The sequence below is a fragment of the Moschus berezovskii genome, chromosome 19 (assembly GCF_049115385.1).
Source record: "Moschus berezovskii isolate FMDL1 chromosome 19, NW_MosBer_1.0, whole genome shotgun sequence".
Taxonomy (NCBI): Eukaryota; Metazoa; Chordata; class Mammalia; order Artiodactyla; family Moschidae; genus Moschus; species Moschus berezovskii.
The window spans coordinates 59,330,424-59,348,381 of NC_142478.1; the positions used below are offsets into that span (position 1 = coordinate 59,330,424).

The following is a 17,958-nucleotide window of genomic DNA, read 5'->3' on the forward strand; positions in this document are numbered from 1 at the left end:
GCTGTTTTGCAGAGGTTGAAACCCTGACCAGATGGAAGAAGCTAACGACATGCTGACAATAAGCACGTACACACCACGGGCACCTGGGGACCAGGAGGCTGATGATGTCGACTCCCAAGTAATTCACCACCAGCCAATCATAAGAACATCCATGAGCCGTTCACGCACCCCACAACGCTTACCCTCACCCTGGCTTCAAAAACCTCTCCCTGAAAGCCGTCAGGGAGTTCAGGCCTTTTGAATGCTAGCTGCCTGGACTCTTTGCTCAGTGCCCTGCAGTAAACACTGCACTGTCCTTCTCCACAACCTGGTGTCAGTAGATTGGCTTTATTACTGTGGGCCAGGGGACACACGTTTGCTTTGGTAATACTCATAGAGTTATATGGTGATTAAATCTATTAATACACGTAAAGTACCTAGCACAGGGTCTGGCACATGGAGGATTTAGTGAGGGTCAGGCTTCCCAGGTGGCACTAGTAGTAAAGAACCCGCCTGCCAATGCAGGAGATGTAAGAGACAAGGGTTTGATCCCTGGGTCAGCAAGATCCCCTGAAGCGGGGCATGGCAACCCACTTTAATAGTCCTGCATGGAGAATCCCGTGGACAGAGGAGCCTGGAGGGTTACGGTCCATAGGATCTCAAAGAGTCGGACACGACTGAAGTGACTTAGCACGCAGGCTTTCTGTTACCTGACACCTGTGTAGCTGCTCTTCAAGCTGCTTATGGGAAGGAATCATGGCTCATTGTTTGCTATATGCTTGGCTCCCAGAAAAGGACCAAAATAAGTAGATGCTCGGGAAATAGTCAGTGATTCTGCTGTCATTGACAGTTTGGAGGTACTCTTAAAAAGCAACTCATAAATCAACTATGCATGCATGTTAAGTCGTTTCAGTCACGTCCGACTCTCTGCGACCCTATGGATAGAAGCCCATCAAGCTCCTCTGTCCATGGGATTCTCCAGGCAAGAATACTGGAGTGTGTTGCCATGCCCTTCTCCAGGGGATCTTCCTGACCCAGGGGTTAAACCTGTGTCTCTTACATCACCTACATTAGCAGGTGGGTTCTTTACCACCAGTGCCACCTGGGATACCCAAAGCAACTATACTTAGATTAATTAAAAAAAAAAAAAAAAGGCAGCTCAGGAACTCCTCATTAATTCCTCCAAAAACAAAAGTTGAGTTCTACCATCACCATGGGACTTACCCAAGCCACTTAGAGGCAACTTCTTCATTGTAAAGGTAACATCTACTTCCTGCAGGTCAGGGAGGCTTAAAGGAGATTGGCTCCAGGGATGGAGCATGTGACCCAGGCCTTACCAATCAAAGTACTGATTTTCTGGGCTATGCTTAACTCAGGGATGGTCATGTGACCCAAGCTGGTCCAATTAGAATGACTCTCAGCAGATGTGATGAGAAAAGACTGGCTTTTCTCGCTGGTGACTGGAATGTGGGCGGTAGTGTTGTGGTGTAGTGATTGCACCTGTCTTGAGGTCACATGAAAGGGCACGGGGACATGGCGGTTAGGAGCAGGAGGTATGGGGGGGCAATAGGAAGACTAGGAGTGGAGCCAACAAACTGAGTTCTATTAAGATCCTTAGAAACCTGAAAGCAGCATTTATCTTGGACTTCTCAGTTGCACCCAAATAAATACCCCTTTTTGCTTAAATCAGTTGGAGTAGGGCTTCCTAACACTTAGCATAGAAACAGTTCTAACTGACGCACTGTGGTAGCATGCTCCCTACCACCATCCTTTCAGGGTTCTGGGCTCCTGGCAGCATCAATGTGTGGGCTGTTGACTGCCCCTTTCCTCCTTCCTAACAGAACCTTGCTTTTTCAAGCAGCAATGTTCCAGGCCTTGAAGGACAAATCAATATTGATCTAAGCCCATCATGGCCATTCCTTTCCCTTTGCCAGGGACGGCTTCAACAAACTCATGTGACCCAGTTTGGGTCAATGAAAAAAAAAGAAAGACTGTTGAGAGAGAGCTTCTAGAAAAGAGCTTACTGATGAAAGAGAAAGTCAGACAAAAAGACATTTTTACCCTTGCCTTCTCTTCCTGTACATGGCCATATGAGGTTGAGATGCTTGGAGCTGCTGCAGCCTTCTTGCAAACATGAGGATAGAACTTGTAGACTCATCAGAGATGGTAGAGAAAAATGATAGAAAGACTCTGGGTTCTTGGTGGCATAACAGCTGAAAAAGTAATTCTGAAATCACTCATATCTAAACTTCCTGTAAAGTTATTTATGTCATTTAAGCCACAATGCATTGAGCATCATTATTTGCAACCACAAGTACCCCTAATTGACATTGCATATCTAAGTGGTACAGCATTTAGTTCCCATCAAAACAACACACAAGGCAATAACATCAGTTCCTTTTATTATTGTTTACTGCTATTTTCCCTAAACAACAGCACAATTCAAATAACAATGACACGCACGTCCCACCCATATACACAATACCACTAGCCTGCCTGCCAGACTATTTGGCCTTTGCTTGGTTCCTGGTGGAGCTGTCTGGAGACAGCCCCCTCTGTAAAAATCCCGACTTGGACATAGGAGACACAAGAAAGGAGGGACTTTAACCAGAGAATAAACTAAAGGACTTCTAAAGTCCTTGGGGAGTGCCAGCTTGGGAACATGCTATAAATGCCTGGGTAGAGGGCACACGACACTGTCTGTTTTCATGTGGTTGTTGGATAAATCCCATATGGGGATATAAGACCTGTCTATAACCCTTTGTAAACCAGGGCTGCAGAAACACTGTGGGGTGAGCTATGAGGGTTCCATCAACCAAACCAAGGGGCAGGTATGGACATTGGGAGCCCAGAATGGGAATCCCGGTCCCCAGAGAAAAACAACTCTTGCATTAGCTGCAAGATAAGATACAAAGTGAAATGTTATGTCCCCTTTTGTTTGTTTTGCAACTGTAAAATGTGCAACATTTTCATCACGATAGAAAAGGTAAAGAAAGGAAAACTCCCAGCATTTTGGCCTAATGCAATGGAGCATGACCTGTCAATTGCGCCATCTTGCAGAAAAACCTACTACTAACACTATCCAGGGAATCTGGTCAATCCACCCCGACCCCCAACATTTTAGCCACACTAAATCTATGAGTTCAGCTATAGTAATGTATTCTAGAATCAGAGAAGCCCAGGGGTTGGGGAGGGAACAAGGAAGGGCCAAGACTGGGGTCTCAGGTACAAGTGACTTCCTGGCTGTCTTGAGGAAGCTCGTTGTTGAAACTGCTCTCTCCAAACGGTGAGTAAGGGGGAACCTGGGGAGCTTCGATGATCAGCAGGCCTTCTGGGGAAAGGGAGGCAAACACTGTCACAGGATCCACCTCTGCAGGAAGCCTAGGGGAAAATACAAGATTCATTTATTATTTTTAATACAGCCAAACATTCTTTTATTCATTTGAAAGAAAATATTTTTGATATTGCCTGGTGGGATTATTATCAAACATAATTATTATTTATTATTATTATCAAAATAATGAATTTAATAATAATAATCATTATTGTTATCAAAATAATAATCCCACAAGGCATTTCCATTACTATCCCTAATATATAGATGAGGCGATTGAGATCAGAGAGGTGAATTGATTTGCCCAAGGTAACAGAGCTGGCAAGTAGCGCATGGGAAGAGAATTGGAATCCTGGTCTCCAAACTCAAGAATAGCTGATTATGACACTCCTCTGCCTCCCCTTCCAGGCATCAGACTTTTGAAAAAAAGTCCACGGTAGGGAAAGCCAGAAGGTTCAATCACCACAGATCTTCCCACAGGTCTAGGCTGATTCTACCTGTTGTAAATGCAGGGGTCTTGATGAAAGGACCAGGCAGTAAAGTGAGCCCATGCTGGTCATGGGCAGGACCCTTCCTGGAGGGGTTGGGGAGGTTTTTCGCTGTGAACAGCTACCTGTAGCCACATGAACTGCATCTACCAAGGAGCCTGCAGGGAAGGGTGGGAAAGAAAGGGAACTTGGGCAACTGCCAAGCCAAACTTCTGAAGTGAAGACAAGGCCAAAAGTTTGAACCTCCCTAGTGGCAACCCAGAGAAGGCACTGGCACCCCACTCCAGCACTCTTGCCTGGAAAATCCCATGGATGGAGGAGCCTGGTGGGCTGCAGCCCATGGGATCACTAAGAGTCGGACACGACTGAGCGACTTCACTTTCACTTGTCACTTTCATGCACTGGAGAAGGCACTGGCACCCACTCCAGGACTCTTGCCTGGAGAATCCCATGGACGGAGGAGCCTGGTGGGCTGCCGTCTATGGGGCTGCACAGAGTTGGACGTGACTAAAGCAACTTAGCAGCAGCAGCGGCAGCAGCAGTGGCAACCCACTCCAATATTCTTGCCTGGAGAATCCCATGGACAGAGGAGCCTGGCAGGCTACAGTCCATGGGATCACAAGAGTCAGACATGACTTAGCGACCAAACCACCACCACACTCGGCTGGTGGGATGGGCTGACTCTGTTTAACCCTTTACACGCCAACCCCTAGGGCACCTGGGACATATGACAGGGCAGCCATGGTCCATAAGCATGGACTTCACAGGCAGGCAGACCGGAGTTCAAATCACACCTCTTCCTGACTGTGTGATCTCGGGTTAGTGATCTCACCTCTCTGACCTTATTTCCTTACAGGAAGTGAGTGAAGTGAAGTGAAGTCACTCCGTCATGTCTGACTCTTTGCGACCCCATGGACTGTGGTCCACCAGGCTCCTCCGTCCGTGGGATTCTCCAGGCAAGAGTACTGGAGTGGGTTGCCATTTTCTTCTCCAGGAGATCTTCCCAACCCAGGGATTGAACCCGGATCTCCTGCATTGCAGGCAGATGTTTTACCATCTGAGCCACCAGGGAAGCTCTCCTTACAGGAAAAGGTGGTTTAAAACAGCACCTATCTTTTAGGGTGGTGTGAGAATTATGTAGAATGATGAAAGCAAAGGGCTTAGCACAGTGCCTGGCATATAGGAAGTGCTCAATAGGCATCAGCTTCCATATTGTCATTGTTGGCATCAGATGTACAAGTGGGCACCTTGATAGCTGTGACTATTTTAGCATCATCACTGACCCATGAAATGTCAGCGGCCAAATGGATGTCGACAATCCAGGACAATGTTCCCATGCTATACATGGGGAAACTAAGGTCCCAATACGGGAACAGACTTATTCAAGGGCTCTTACCAGGTGGCCTCTAAGTTGAACCCACTTGGTGGGAGAGCTATTCCTCCTCAGTCCTCTTGCAAAAGGGACTGAGGTTCAATGAAACCGGTGGAAAGATCTATGGTGATTGAACCTAAAAAAACTAAATCCTTTTATTTACAGCTAAGGGAAAGTTTCAGCTCTGTGTTAACACACCTTTAACACCTCAGCTTCTACCATCTCTTGATATTTTCTCTCTTTTAACAAAGAAAGAGTGGATCTATGACTTAGGCCCTCAGGCAGGCAACACTGTCTAGTCAGAATTTAACCACATTTTGCTTTGGGTTTATTTCACAATCGCCTTCTTGAGTGAGTGAATGTTTGATTGATGAGAACTGAACCTTATCAAAAGTGGGTTGATTGAAAAGAAAAAAAAATCACAAGCAAATAATAGTATAGGGTCGTAAGCACAGAAGGCAAAAAAATAATTGAAGATGGATTGTGAATGACTCGTTTGGTCTCTCCTATGTTGATCACAATAAACTGTGGAAAATTCTGAAAGAGATGGGAATACCAGACCACCTGACCTGCCTCTTGAGAAACCTGTATGCAGGTCAGGAAGCAACAGTCAGAACTGGACATGGAACAACAGACTGGTTCCAAATAGGAAAAGGAGTACGTCAAGGCTGTATATTGTCACCCTGCTTATTTAACTTATATGCAGAGTACATCATGAGGAACACTGGGCTGGAAGAAGCACAAGCTGGAATCAAGATTGCTGGGAGAAATATTAATAACCTCAGATATGCAGATGACACCATCCTTATGGCAGAAAGTGAAGAGGAACTAAAAAGCCTCTTGATGAAAGTGAAAGAGGAGAGTGAAAAGGTGGGCTTGAAGCTCAACATTCAGAAAACAAAGATCATGGCATCTGGCCCCATCACTTCATGGGAAATAGATGGAAAAACAGTGGAAACAGTGTCAGACTTTATTTTTTGGGGCTCCAAAATCACTGCAGATGGTGATTGCAGCCATGAAATTAAAAGACGCTTGCTCCTTGGAAGGAAAGTTATGACCAACCTAGATAGCATATTAAAAAGCAGAGACATTACTTTGCCAACCAAGGTCTGTCTAGTCAAAGCTATGGTTTTTCCTGTGGTCATGTATGGATGTGAGAGTTGGACTGTGAAGAAAGCTGATTGCCGAAGAATTGATGCTTTTGAACCGTGGTGTTGGAGAAGACTCTTGAGAGTCCCTTGGACTGCAAGGAGATCCAACCAGTCCATTCTAAAGGAGATCAATCCTGGGTGTTCATTGGAAGGACTGATGCTAAAGCTGAAACTGCAATACTTTGGCCACCTCATGTGACGAGTTGACTCACTGGAAAAGACTCTGATGCTGGGAAAGGTTGGGGGCGGGAGGAGAAGGGGACGACAGAGAATGAGATGGCTGGATGGCATCACCGACTCTGTGGACATGAGTTTGAGTGAACTCCGGGAGTTGGTGATGGACAGGGAGGCCTGGCATGCTGCGATTCATGGGGTCGCGGAGAGTCGGACACGACTGAGCGACTGAACTGAACTGATCCAAGCAGGAGGGCTTCCCAGGTGGTGCTAGTGGTAAAGAACCTGCCTGCCAATGCAGGAGACATAAGAGATGCAGGGAATAGATCCCTGGGTCAGGAAGATCCTCTGGAGGAGGGCGTGGCAACTCACTCCAGGATTCTTGCCTGAAGAATCCCACGGACAGAGGAGCCTGTTGGGCTACAGTCCACAGGGTCGCAAAGAGTCGGACACGACTGACGTGACAGCACACATGCACACAATCAAGTAGGAAGTTTACGGGCTTTGAAGATAGGGAGACCTGTGTGCAAATCCCAGACCAGCCTGTTATGGCCATGTGACCTTAACTGAGTCCTGTCAACCTTTGAGCCTCAGTTTCCTCATCCACAAGATGAGCTTAAAAATACCAGCTCTCTGCGTGCTGTGCTAAGTTGCTTCAGTTATGTCCTACTCTTTGTGATCCTATGGACTATAGCTCGCCAGGCTCCTCTGTCCATGAGATTCTCCAGGCAAGAGTACTGGAGTGGCTTGCCATGCCCTCCTCCAGGGGAAGCTTCCCAACCCAGAGATCGAACTTGTGTGTCTTATGTCTTCTGAATTGGCAGGTGGGTTCTTTGCCCCTAGCACCACCTGGGAAGCCCAATACCTACTCTACAGGATTCTTTTAAAGATGGCATAAAATTAAACCTCTACATCTTAAAAAAAAAAAAAAAAGCACCATTGTCTTGTGTCCTGTCTATAGAATGAGTTTTCAATTAAGAAACTTTTTTTTTTTTTACGATCCTCAGAGCTTGCATTAGATGCTTATTTATTTATTTACTGGCTGTAGCATGTGGCATCTTAGTTTCCCAATCAGGGATGGAACCCAAACCACTTGCACTAGAAGCACAGAATCGTACAACCAGGGAAGTCCCAAACCTCTGCACCTCGTAACCTGGCTCTTGACATACCACAGGGGGCTGCAATGGCAGATTAGATACCGGGGAAGCTATGGAGCAAAGACAAGAAAGTCTGCTTTGGTTCCGGGCATCCTCCATTGATGACTTCCTTCATTCCCTGGTCTCTCACTCCAGGTAGGTGTGGAAAAGCCCCCGTCTCCCGTCTTTGCCCTGCACTGGACCTGACTTGCAAATTCCAGTATCTCCCTCATCCAGTCAAAACGGGGTCTTTCCCAAGGGGATGTGTGTGTTGGGAAGAATCCCTAGCTGTGGGCAAGGCAGACGGCTGGAGCATCGTGTCTGGGAGGAAATCTCCAAAGGCCTCAGCTGGGTTCAAGGAGCTTCCCTAAACTCTAATGACTGGAGTATTTCCTGGGAGAGGCAATGAGACCTCTGAGATGGGGCCGGGGCCGTCCCAAACCCCAGTCCCACTGCTTGGTGATGGAGTCAGGGCAGGGCCAGGAGGTCTCAGGACTCCCAGCTGCTCTTGTGTAATTCCAGTCTTGCTGAGTCTCTAGTAAGATTAGTCCCCATGGGATGGGCACTGAGTCTGTACACATTCTCTCACTCCCCATCCCAAGGGAAGGTGGAACAGAAGCGCAGAGCAGTTTAGCATGCTGCTCCAAGTCACCCACTCAGTTATGGCGCCAGGACTCCCTACACCCAGAAGCGAGATTCAAAATATTTAATGACTGGCACAGCTGGACATTGACCAGCTGGAATGGATGGATCCATGCCATGGTGATGGAGGAGGGTCCTGGGGGCTCTTGGTTGTTGGAACGCGGGGAGCTTTGGAGGGTTTGTGAACAGCATCAGGATGGCCAAGTGACCGAGGAGAGCCTCTGGGGGAACGGTGGTCCTGGCCATGATTAGTTCAATATTGTAAAAACCAGCCCAGCTCAGCTGCCGAGCCCCATTTGAGTAGTGGCTCTGCTTCCGGCAGCTTTAGGCATTTCTATCTGGTCAAGTAACTCTCAGCAAGCTGTTTTTTCCCAGAGGCCTCAGGGATGGCAAGATCCATGAAAACGGCTGTCTTTAGAGATGATGAATTTGCTGACTTCTTTCTGGCTCAGTCCCTTTCACAGCTTTGACCTGCCTGTGACTCCATCCTGAGACCTTATTTCAGTCTCTTAAAAGAAACATCAGCCCTCTCGCTCCCCTCCCATCTCTCTCCTCTCTCCCCATCTTTCCCCTCTCAGCAACGTCTGATCTGGCTGTGGTACTAGGGGAAGGTGTGGGTCTTGGTGATGGCAGGCCAGCCAGGGAGAAAAAGTGTTTGGCGTTTGCCTTATCAGGAAGTGTCTGCAGGCTTTTGAGTACTCCAGAGGCGCCTGGTGGGTTAGGGATGGGCACATGGGGGGAGAGACAGGAATGCGGAATCTTAAAGCTGAAAGCAGCCTCAGAATTTAGCCTGTGCCATCTGTCCAGACACAGGACAGCTTTGCTGGGGTGAGGGGAGGGGTTAAGATTCAATAACGACGACAGTAATAAAAACAGACCGACACTTATGAGGACCTGCTGTGTGCCCACCACGAGTTGTGATCTCATTTCCTTTGTGGGTATCTCCACAAGGCTCAGCATCCCTTCCTTTTATGACTGAGGAAAGGGCATTCCTCGCTCAAGAACTGAACATGGTGAACTCAAGAGTTCAAGGGTCTGTTTGGGGCTGTAATGAATGCTCATTTTAAGGACCCTGGGTGTATCCTTTCACCTCTGGGAGATTTAGTTTCCCCATAATATAAGGAGGGTACTGTCTCTTTTCCCCACTGCACCTTTGCTACAAAGGTGAAATGAGACTAGAAGAGACTTCGAGCCAGAGCTCTTGCCTGGAAAATCCCATGGGTGGAGGAGCCTGGTGGGCTGCAGTCCATGGGGTCGCGAAGAGTCGGACACGACTGAGTGACTTCACTTTCACTCTTCACTTGCATGCATTGGAGAAGGAAACGGCAACCCACTCCAGTGTTCTTGCCTGGAGAATCCCAGGGACGGGGGAGCCCGGTGGGCTGCCGTCTATGGGGTCACACAGACTCGGACACGACTGAAGTGACTTAGCAGCAGCAGCAGCAGCACAGAAGGGAGGGTGCCATGTAGGGGGCGCGGTGTCTGTGGAGCAGCCGGCCGCTGGCACGACGCTGTGAGTCTTTCCTCCCTACAGGTATTGCCATTGGGGCCTCCGTCTGTCTTTGATTCTTTGGCTCAGCCTGGTGGTGGCCTTCCTGCTACTCGCATAGTCCCCCAGTCTCAGCCCTTCTCACTCCCCTTGGCAAAACTGGCCCTTCCTTTCTCCCAGGCTCTCAGCCTCAGAACCCTTCTAGGTAGCGAGTCACAAAGACAGCAGGACACCTTCCAGCCTAATTCTTATGGATGCCCTAGGGAAGGCCATGGGAGACTTGGAACAAGCAACCCCTGAAAGATTCTATTAGGAATTTGGAGGCATGATATCACGTGGGTGGGTGAGCACCCCGATTTTCATGGAATTGTGGACAAGTCATCTTGCCTCTCCTATTCTTGAATTCTTCATCTACAAAACGAGATTGTTAATCCCACCTCACTGGGCACTGAGAAGATGAAATGGCACCCCCCTTTCTGGGAACCCACTGTAGGTTTGTTTAACTACTCACAGAGTTCAATTCCCTGCCCCGGGGGGGTCTCTTGAAGGAGAGATGCCCAAGAGGGGTCCCAGGCATGCCGCCCCCACTCCAATCCTCCCCTGAAATCCAACTACCAGGTTACTTACTGGATTTTCTTTGTGAAGTTTTTGGAAACGATGCCACCCTCTTGCTGCTTTTCTTCGTGTTTACCTGGAAGGGAGAGGAAAGTCACAAGTCAGCGTCTGCGTCCCGTGGGCATCATTCAGGATTCGGCTCAGATGGGAATCCTGCCCTGGCCTCCTGTGTGGGCCGGGGCTTGGTCTAGAGGCTCCAGTTGTCTGAGCCTCTGGTCCCTCCTCTGCTAAGTGGACCCTCTTGAAACCACCTCTCAGGGTGTTGTGAAGATACAGTATGACAACGGGTAGGTCAGGAGGCCTTGACCGTGACTTGTAGATGATTAGGAGTTAAGACTCAGGAAATCACAGGGATGGTGTCCTGTCTTCTAAGACCTTGCGCTGCACCTTCTAAGTCTCACCTCTCACCCTTTGCTCCTAACCAGCCAGGAGATTCTTGAGGCCAACATCCCAGAATGAGCAAGAGGATACAAGTCAGGCTAGTTTGCCAGCCCCCTGGGCTTTGTAACGCACAGAGCCCTTTCCAGCTCTGAGAATGGGCTTCTTTTCTCCCTCAGTTACCGATGTGAAAACTCAGGCCCGGGGATGGGTCCAAGCTCACCCAGCAACTGTGTGGCAGTCCAGGCCTCAGAACCAACTCTTGGAAACTAAGCTGGGGACTGAGGTCCGCTGCCCCTCTGCCTGGTCCAGCTTCCAGTTAGTTATTTGAGCCCCATTATCTGTACCTAGTCCTGAAAGAACTGCCTGGAAGTAATGCATCCATCTCCAAAAACAAAACAGAAAACAGAAATGACACATGAAGCAACATGGATGTGAAATCCCACCTGCCCCCTCATCCTCCTGGCTGGCAGACAAGGGCTTTTTCTCTACCCTTAGCCACTCCAGTACTCTTGCCTAGAAAATCCCATGGATGGAGGAGCCTGGTAGGCTGCAGTCTGTGGGGTCGCTGAGGGTCGGATGCGACTGAGCGACTTCACTTTCACTTTTCACTTTCACACATTGGAGAAGGAAATGGCAACCCACTCCAGTGTTCTTGCCCGGAGAATCCCAGGGACGGGGGAGCCTGGTGGGCTGCCGTCTATGGGGTCACACAGAGTCAGACACGACTGAAGTGACTTAGCAGCAGCAGGAAGTAAAAATATGAAATTACAAGAGGGCTTAGGCACAGACTGGCTGTCATGTTGCAATTATGTAACAAATTCTGAACCCTTTGGCCCCTCCCCACCCTTGGGTCTTTGTTTTTTGTTCTGTTCTTAGCGGAGTGTCTCTAATTTCTCTTCAAACACTGCGGATTAGAGCCCAGCAGAGTCATTCAGTTAAGAAGTTCAGTTCAGTTGCTCAGTCGTGTCCGACTCTCCGCGACCCCATGAATCACAGCACGCCAGGCCTCCGGCTCCTATTATTATTCACTCCTCATTTGTGGGGCCACACTGCAGGGCCGAGAATGCTCATTTACCCAGGGACACCCTTCTGAGGGGCTTTGGAATGTAGACAGTAAATAACCTTGTGTAATACAATGTCTTACTGCAGTCGAGATTTTAAGCTGATAATTTATAGGTGATTACATTATTCATTACCTTTTTATTATTCATTATTCCTTTATTAATAACTTTTTCTGACTATAAGATAATGCATGTGTATGTTTGAAAATGTAGAAAGAAAAGACAATCAAAACCCTCTATAACTGCATCACCCCAAGAGAACTACATTTGTGTATACGTTCCAGATTTTTCTGTTACTGAGAAATGCATACATGTTATATAATACAGGTGTATATCATCTATTTTATCAAAAATCACATTGTATGTTATGTCCGTAACTTGTTTTTCTCTTTTGCTGACCCATTATAATTATTTTTCCATATTACAGCAACTATTTGTTGACAACATGACTTTTTAAAAAATTAATTTATTTTTTAATGAAGGATAAATGCTTTACAGAATTTTGTTGGTTTCTGCCAAACATCAACATGAATCAGCAATAGGTATATATATATCTAGAAAATCCCATGGATGGAGGAGCCTGGTAGGCTGCAGTCCGTGGGGGACCGAGCGACTTCACTTTCACTTTTCACTTTCACACATTGGAGAAGGAAATGGCAACCCACTCCAGTGTTCTTGCCTGGAGAATCCCAGGGATGGGGGAGCCTGGTGGGCTTCCATCTATGGGGTGACACAGAGTCGGACACAACTGAAGTGACTTAGCAGCAGCATATCTTTATCGACAACATGACTTTTAATGGCTGCATGGAAATATAAATTCATTCAGCCAATCCTTGGCTTTGGGGTTCTGAGAGGGTTTTTGACATTGGAAAGAACCTCACTGTGCTGAACATTCTTACAGCTAGATTGTCACACTCAGCCTGATGACTTCCTAGGATAAATTCCATGTTCTAGAATTTTGAAGGCTTGCTCTGTATGTCACTAAATTTCCCTCAGGAAAGGCTGCATCAATGTAGTCTCCCACTAGCTGGGCAGAAAGGGGAATGTTTATAGGAATTCGTTTTTAAACATGAACGTCTGCCTAACCAGAACATACTCTTTGCAAATGTGCTGCTGCTTGGAGCTTGGAGAATTTATTCTGACCTGCCAAGTCCGTGACCACCAGCTGCCCAGTTCTGATACAGGCCCGTGGCCAAAGGAGCACTGTCTGTCCCCTGGTCCACTCCCCAAAGCCTGGGCCTCCAGAGACCTGCTTCCCCTGGGGACAGGCCAGTGCCTCTGACTCAGCGCTTTTGCACACTCGATATCCTGGCAGTAATAAACGACAATGATGATGACTGTAAGAATAACAATAGCAAACTCTTTATATCGCGCTTTCTTGGGGTCCACCGCTGTTCTAAGCACCTTACTGATATCAACTCTTGATCTTTCACAAAAACCTTAGAAAGCATTACCATTTTGTGGATGGGGAAATGGAAGTTCAGAGAGGTTAAGTGATGTGCCCAAGGTCACACAGCTTGGAAGTGCTGGAGCAAAGACTCCAAGGCAGGGGTGTGGGTTGGGGTTTGAGTCTGCCCTGACGTCTCCAAGCACTTTGCTCCTCTTCTCTGAACCTCAGTTTCTTCTTTTCTCCAGTGGTGGTGACAGCTTCCTAATTACTGGGAACTGTGAGGAGCCAGTGACAGTGAGTCAGAGAATTGCTTCCAAAGTCATAAAAGGGGGATGCTTCTGGCTTATTTTGATATCTGAGGAAAGAACTGGTTCTCAGAAATGAGATCTCTCTGTCTATGTTCTGAAAATAGAGTACTGGGGAGCAATAAGGGCTGGGAAGAGGATCTGTGAGCAAAGGCAGTTCCATGAAGGGGGACTGGGAGAGGGAATTAACCTGGTAGAAAGAGAATGTTGCTAAGAGGTTCCAGTTGAAGCTTAATTTGCATATTATTTGAATATCTATTTACTGGGGCAGCTTAAGTATTATGACTGATTTTTAACTTTTTAATTTTGCTTTCCTATTGACATTTTCTACCATAGAACATTTTCTTTTTTTTTTGTAAATAGAAAAAAAAGCAATTATGAGTCTTTAAAAAATAAAAAAAAAAAGAACTCATCTAGAGGCCAGGGGAAGCCAGAGGCCCCTCACAGCCACTGAGAAGTGTAGATGCCAAGGAGCGGCATCAGCACTTCAGGGAAAGCCATTGGCCCAGCTGAAGAAAGAAGGTGCTGTTTCCAGGGAAGGCAGAGGCCCTGGGATTAAGGGAAAGGGGTAGAATAAAGCCTTGGGGCTTTCCAGTTCCTTCCTCCATCAGAGCCTGGCCCAGTGACCCACGAAGAGAACATTTCTTGGCTGGTGACTGTGGGGTGGGGGAGGGGTGTGTGTGAGGTATGATGGAAATCATCTAGTCTAGCAATTTCCAAACACTTCCCTGGACCTAGACACTCATATGTGGTTGGATAAGACAGGGCCGCCTTTCAGAGATTCATAAACTATATTAGCAAATTCAAGGCTCTGATAAGTACTGCAGTAAGGAGACCTGTTTGTAATTTTGCTTCATATGGTACCTTTGAAAATCCTGGAACCCCTCCCTCCATTTATTAGACTCCTCCCTGGTGGCTCAGAGGTTAAAGCATCTGCCTCGAGACCTGGGTTCGATCCCTGGGTCGGGAAGATCCCCTGGAGAAGGAAACGGTAACCCACTCCAGTATTCTTGCCTGGAGAATCCCATGGATGGAGAAGCCTGGTAGGCTACAGTCTACGGGGTCGCAAACAGTCGGACACGACTGAGCGACGGAATGGAATGGAACAGTGATATCTTAAAACATGCCATTTGGCAAATTCTGATCTAGTCCAACTCCTTATAAAACCAAGGGTGCATGTGGGGCCCAAGAGATGGTAGGAGTTGCCCCAGGCCACTCAATTAGAAGCAGATCCCGTCATCCTGATTCTGAACTGTCTAAGCAGGCTTAGCTTTGAATTTCCGACCTTGTTATGGAGAAGCAGATGATCTCAGGTGACTGTGTCTAGGCCTCAGTTTCCTCAACTGTAAAGTGGGTATATCACATCTATGCATATTTTCTCAGAAGTCCATGTGAGGGATCAGTAAGCCAACACATGTCAGCCTTTAGCACAGTGCCCTGCATGAAGAGTTTCAGGAAGAATGGGTGTGTCATTAAGTGAGGTAGGAGGGAAGACTGGTCTGACTTCCCATGTCCCTTGAAAATTGCTTTTTAAATGGAGCCCAGGATGTCAATTTGATTTTTAAAATCCCTATTATAAGAATCTCTGTATGTACACTCAGGGTATTGGCATTCTGTCAAGTCAAAGTTGCTAAGTGCACAGCTGTGAAGCAGTTTCAACCTAAAAAGGCATTGTCTGTTTTTGTCTTATTTAAGCCCCCAGTGACCCCATTTTACAGATGTGGAAGCTGAGGCTCTGTGACTACTCAGAGCCTCTTGGATTAGTAAGGTACTCTGCTGGGATTGCAGCCTGGAACTCCCAGACCCTATCTAGAAAGGAAAACGAGAGAAAAAGTTCTCCAGGTTGGACAAAGGTCTCCTGGAAGGGCCACAGGGCATGGGAGACCCTCCACCCAGGGGTGGAAGCCTCTGAAACCCTAATTAAAACAAAGACAGGTGGAGTGGTGATAATAATCACCTTGTTTGCAGAGTACCAGGTTGACATTTTCAGCTCCATCTTACAGACACTCTGCATTTATTATCATAGACTGCATATTTCATTTTCCCTACAGCCTTGCTAGTTGGGTGTTATTTACCCCCATTCTTTAGATGGGTAAACTAAGGCTCAGACCAGTGAAAAGACTTTCTTGTGCATATCCACCCAGAGAGTATAAACAGCGGTGGCGGGATTTGAGCCCAGGTCTCAGAAAGCATCTAGCAAGCATTCATGTATGTATGTGTGTATGAACTGGGGCCTTAGTTTGTGCCCAGCATTTTAATAACATCAACAACAGCAACAGTACTGATCCCTTGTGTTCTAGGCATTGTGTATGCACTTTATACGCGTCGTTTTTTGTACGCACTTAACATGTGTTGTCTCATTTAAGACAACAGCCCTCAGGCGGTAGAGCCATTTGAACCCCAATTTCCAGATAAGGAAACAAAGCACAGAGAAGTGGTTTCAGATGTCCGGCTCCTCAGCCAACTCAGGAAGCCCTGGCTGCCCCCCTCCACCAGCATAAGACTCCAGTGTGCCTCCTAGCCCACCACACCCTCTAGAGCCTCTGATGTTTATAATTCTGCTCAGGGAGCCTTTGAAACTCCCCCACTCCCCCACCCCTGAAGCCTGCTTTGCTGGGGCTTGTCTCTGCCCAGCCTGTTTGCTATGGCTTTTATTGATTTTCCGGCCGGTAGAGCTTGCCAGGAACCTGCTTTTTAATAGAATGTTAATTGGGAGGGAAGAGACAGAAAGTTTTTCCCCCCCGCTGCTCTGCTTCACATGGACTAAGTGTCCATCTCCTCTTTCCTGTTCCCCCAAACATTTCCTCTTCCAGAGTGGGATGTGGGCAGGCCCAGACTCTGCCAGCTGCTGACTCACAGCATGTCCTTGGACAAGTCCCCGCCTGGGCCTCAGCTTCCTCAGCAGTAAAATGGGACTAGCCCCCTCCACTTCTAAGGGCTGGAGTGAGCTGAGAATAGAAAAGCTGCAGCCCTTGGCACCTGGTAGGTGTTCAACATATCAATTCGCTTCAGACCTCCCAATTCCCTGACTGAACCTCTCTGCACTTCAGTTTCCTCATCTGCAAAAAGAAGAGACAGACAAGACCTGCCTCTTCCGCTTGCGTTCACTGAGACGCCACAGGTAAAGCACTGAGCATGGTGCCTGGTAGACAGTAAGCGCTCAATCAAGGCTACCGCGTCATAGTTTTGTAACCATGATTATGCCTCAGTTTCCTCATGTGGGACAAGGGGAAGGTGTTTCCCTTGAAATCTGAGCTAGTTACAAACACCCCCCTTCTAGACTGTGTCTTGATATTGGGGTGCATGAACCCCACTTCTTCTTTGGTTTTTTTACCCCTATATCTATTATTCTTTACATTAACTTCTGTTAAAATAGGCAGTGTGGTTTCCATTTCCCTGCCTGTTGGCTGGTTGATGCTGCACCCAAAGGTTAAAATTTCCCCTGGGAGCTGGAAGAGAAGGGCTTTTCTGTAAAGATAACTTCTGTGGGTTGCATTCCTCAGCCCTGAAGTCACCTGTGTCATGCTGTCATAGCGTCCCCTCTAAGGGAGCGTTCTCCTGGCTCTCCGGGGCTGGGCCCTCCCCACCCCCACCCCCACCCCCATTCTCTCCTTCTTGTCCTCCCCCACTCACCAGACACCTCCACGTATCCGTCCTTGGTCTTTACCATCAGCTCCTCCGGCTTAAAGCTGTGCACGTTGACACACACTTTCCAGGGCTCCCCGGGGAATGGTGGGGGGCTCCTGCCCTCAGCAGGCACCCCAAATCTGGTCATGGCAGTGGGCCCCCGGGGCACCATGCCTGACCTCAGGGTCCCCGGCCAGGCGGAGGAGAGTCGAGGCAGGGCCCAGTCAGGCCAAGAGGCAGTCAAGTCGTCAGGGAAGGGGTCCATGCCAAAGCCATCGTCCAGCAGGCGGGAGGACAGGGGCGAGTCCCGGAAGGGGTCCCGGCGCCGGCGGCTCGTGTAGTGGCAGGGGAAGGGCATCTGACCGTCAGCCATGGTGGCTGCTGAGCTGAATGGGAAACAGAGGCTCAGACAGAGGGAGCCACCTGCCCAAGGTCACACAGCAAGGTGAGGTGGGTGCGCTGGCCTTCCAAGCTTATTCTTCAGATTCAGAACCATCCACTGCCAGGGACAGAGGCACACACTTGGCTGGGGTCCGAGCCCCCAAAGACACTCCAGCCACCGAAGGCGACCTCCGGTTGGTCCAGCAGAATTCTCAAGGACCCCTCTCTACACAGCCTCACCGGAGATCAGCCAGCCGCCACTGTCCGCCCAAGCCGTCCAGGCTCCCAGCCAGAGCCACTGGGTGAAGCCGAGAGCTTTAATAAACCCGGGGACGCAGGCCTAGAAACTTCTTGCTTCTCGTGGGCTGGGCGCCTTCTATTTATTGCTGCTTGGGGCTGGAGGCGGGTTTTGCAAACGCCTCCTGTCACAGGA

General features: G+C 48.2%; 1 protein-coding gene across 1 annotated transcript; it reads right to left on the bottom strand.

Moving 5' to 3' along the window:
• Positions 1–2,364: 2,364 nt before the first annotated feature.
• HSPB8 (heat shock protein family B (small) member 8) lies at positions 2,365–17,958 on the bottom strand. Its single transcript, XM_055404768.2, has 3 exons — positions 17,151–17,958; positions 10,393–10,456; positions 2,365–3,360 (listed from the first exon to the last, which is right to left on the bottom strand). The coding sequence occupies exons 1-3, from the start codon at positions 17,515–17,517 to the stop codon at positions 3,201–3,203; spliced, it is 591 nt and encodes a 196-aa protein (XP_055260743.1). The 5' UTR covers positions 17,518–17,958; the 3' UTR covers positions 2,365–3,200.

What these genes read in the sequence shown, in the direction of transcription:
- HSPB8 (XM_055404768.2), bottom strand. Translation starts at nt 17,517, where the DNA reads ATGGCTGACGGTCAGATGCCCTTCCCCTGCCACTACACGAGCCGCCGG. An exon ending in CGGATACGTGGAGGTGTCTG is followed by an intron (nt 10,457 to 17,150) that starts GTGAGTGGGGGA and finishes TCTCCCTTCCAG; the next exon opens with GTAAACACGAAGAAAAGCAG. An exon ending in AACTTCACAAAGAAAATCCA is followed by an intron (nt 3,361 to 10,392) that starts GTAAGTAACCTG and finishes ATTTTCCCCTAG; the next exon opens with GCTTCCTGCAGAGGTGGATC.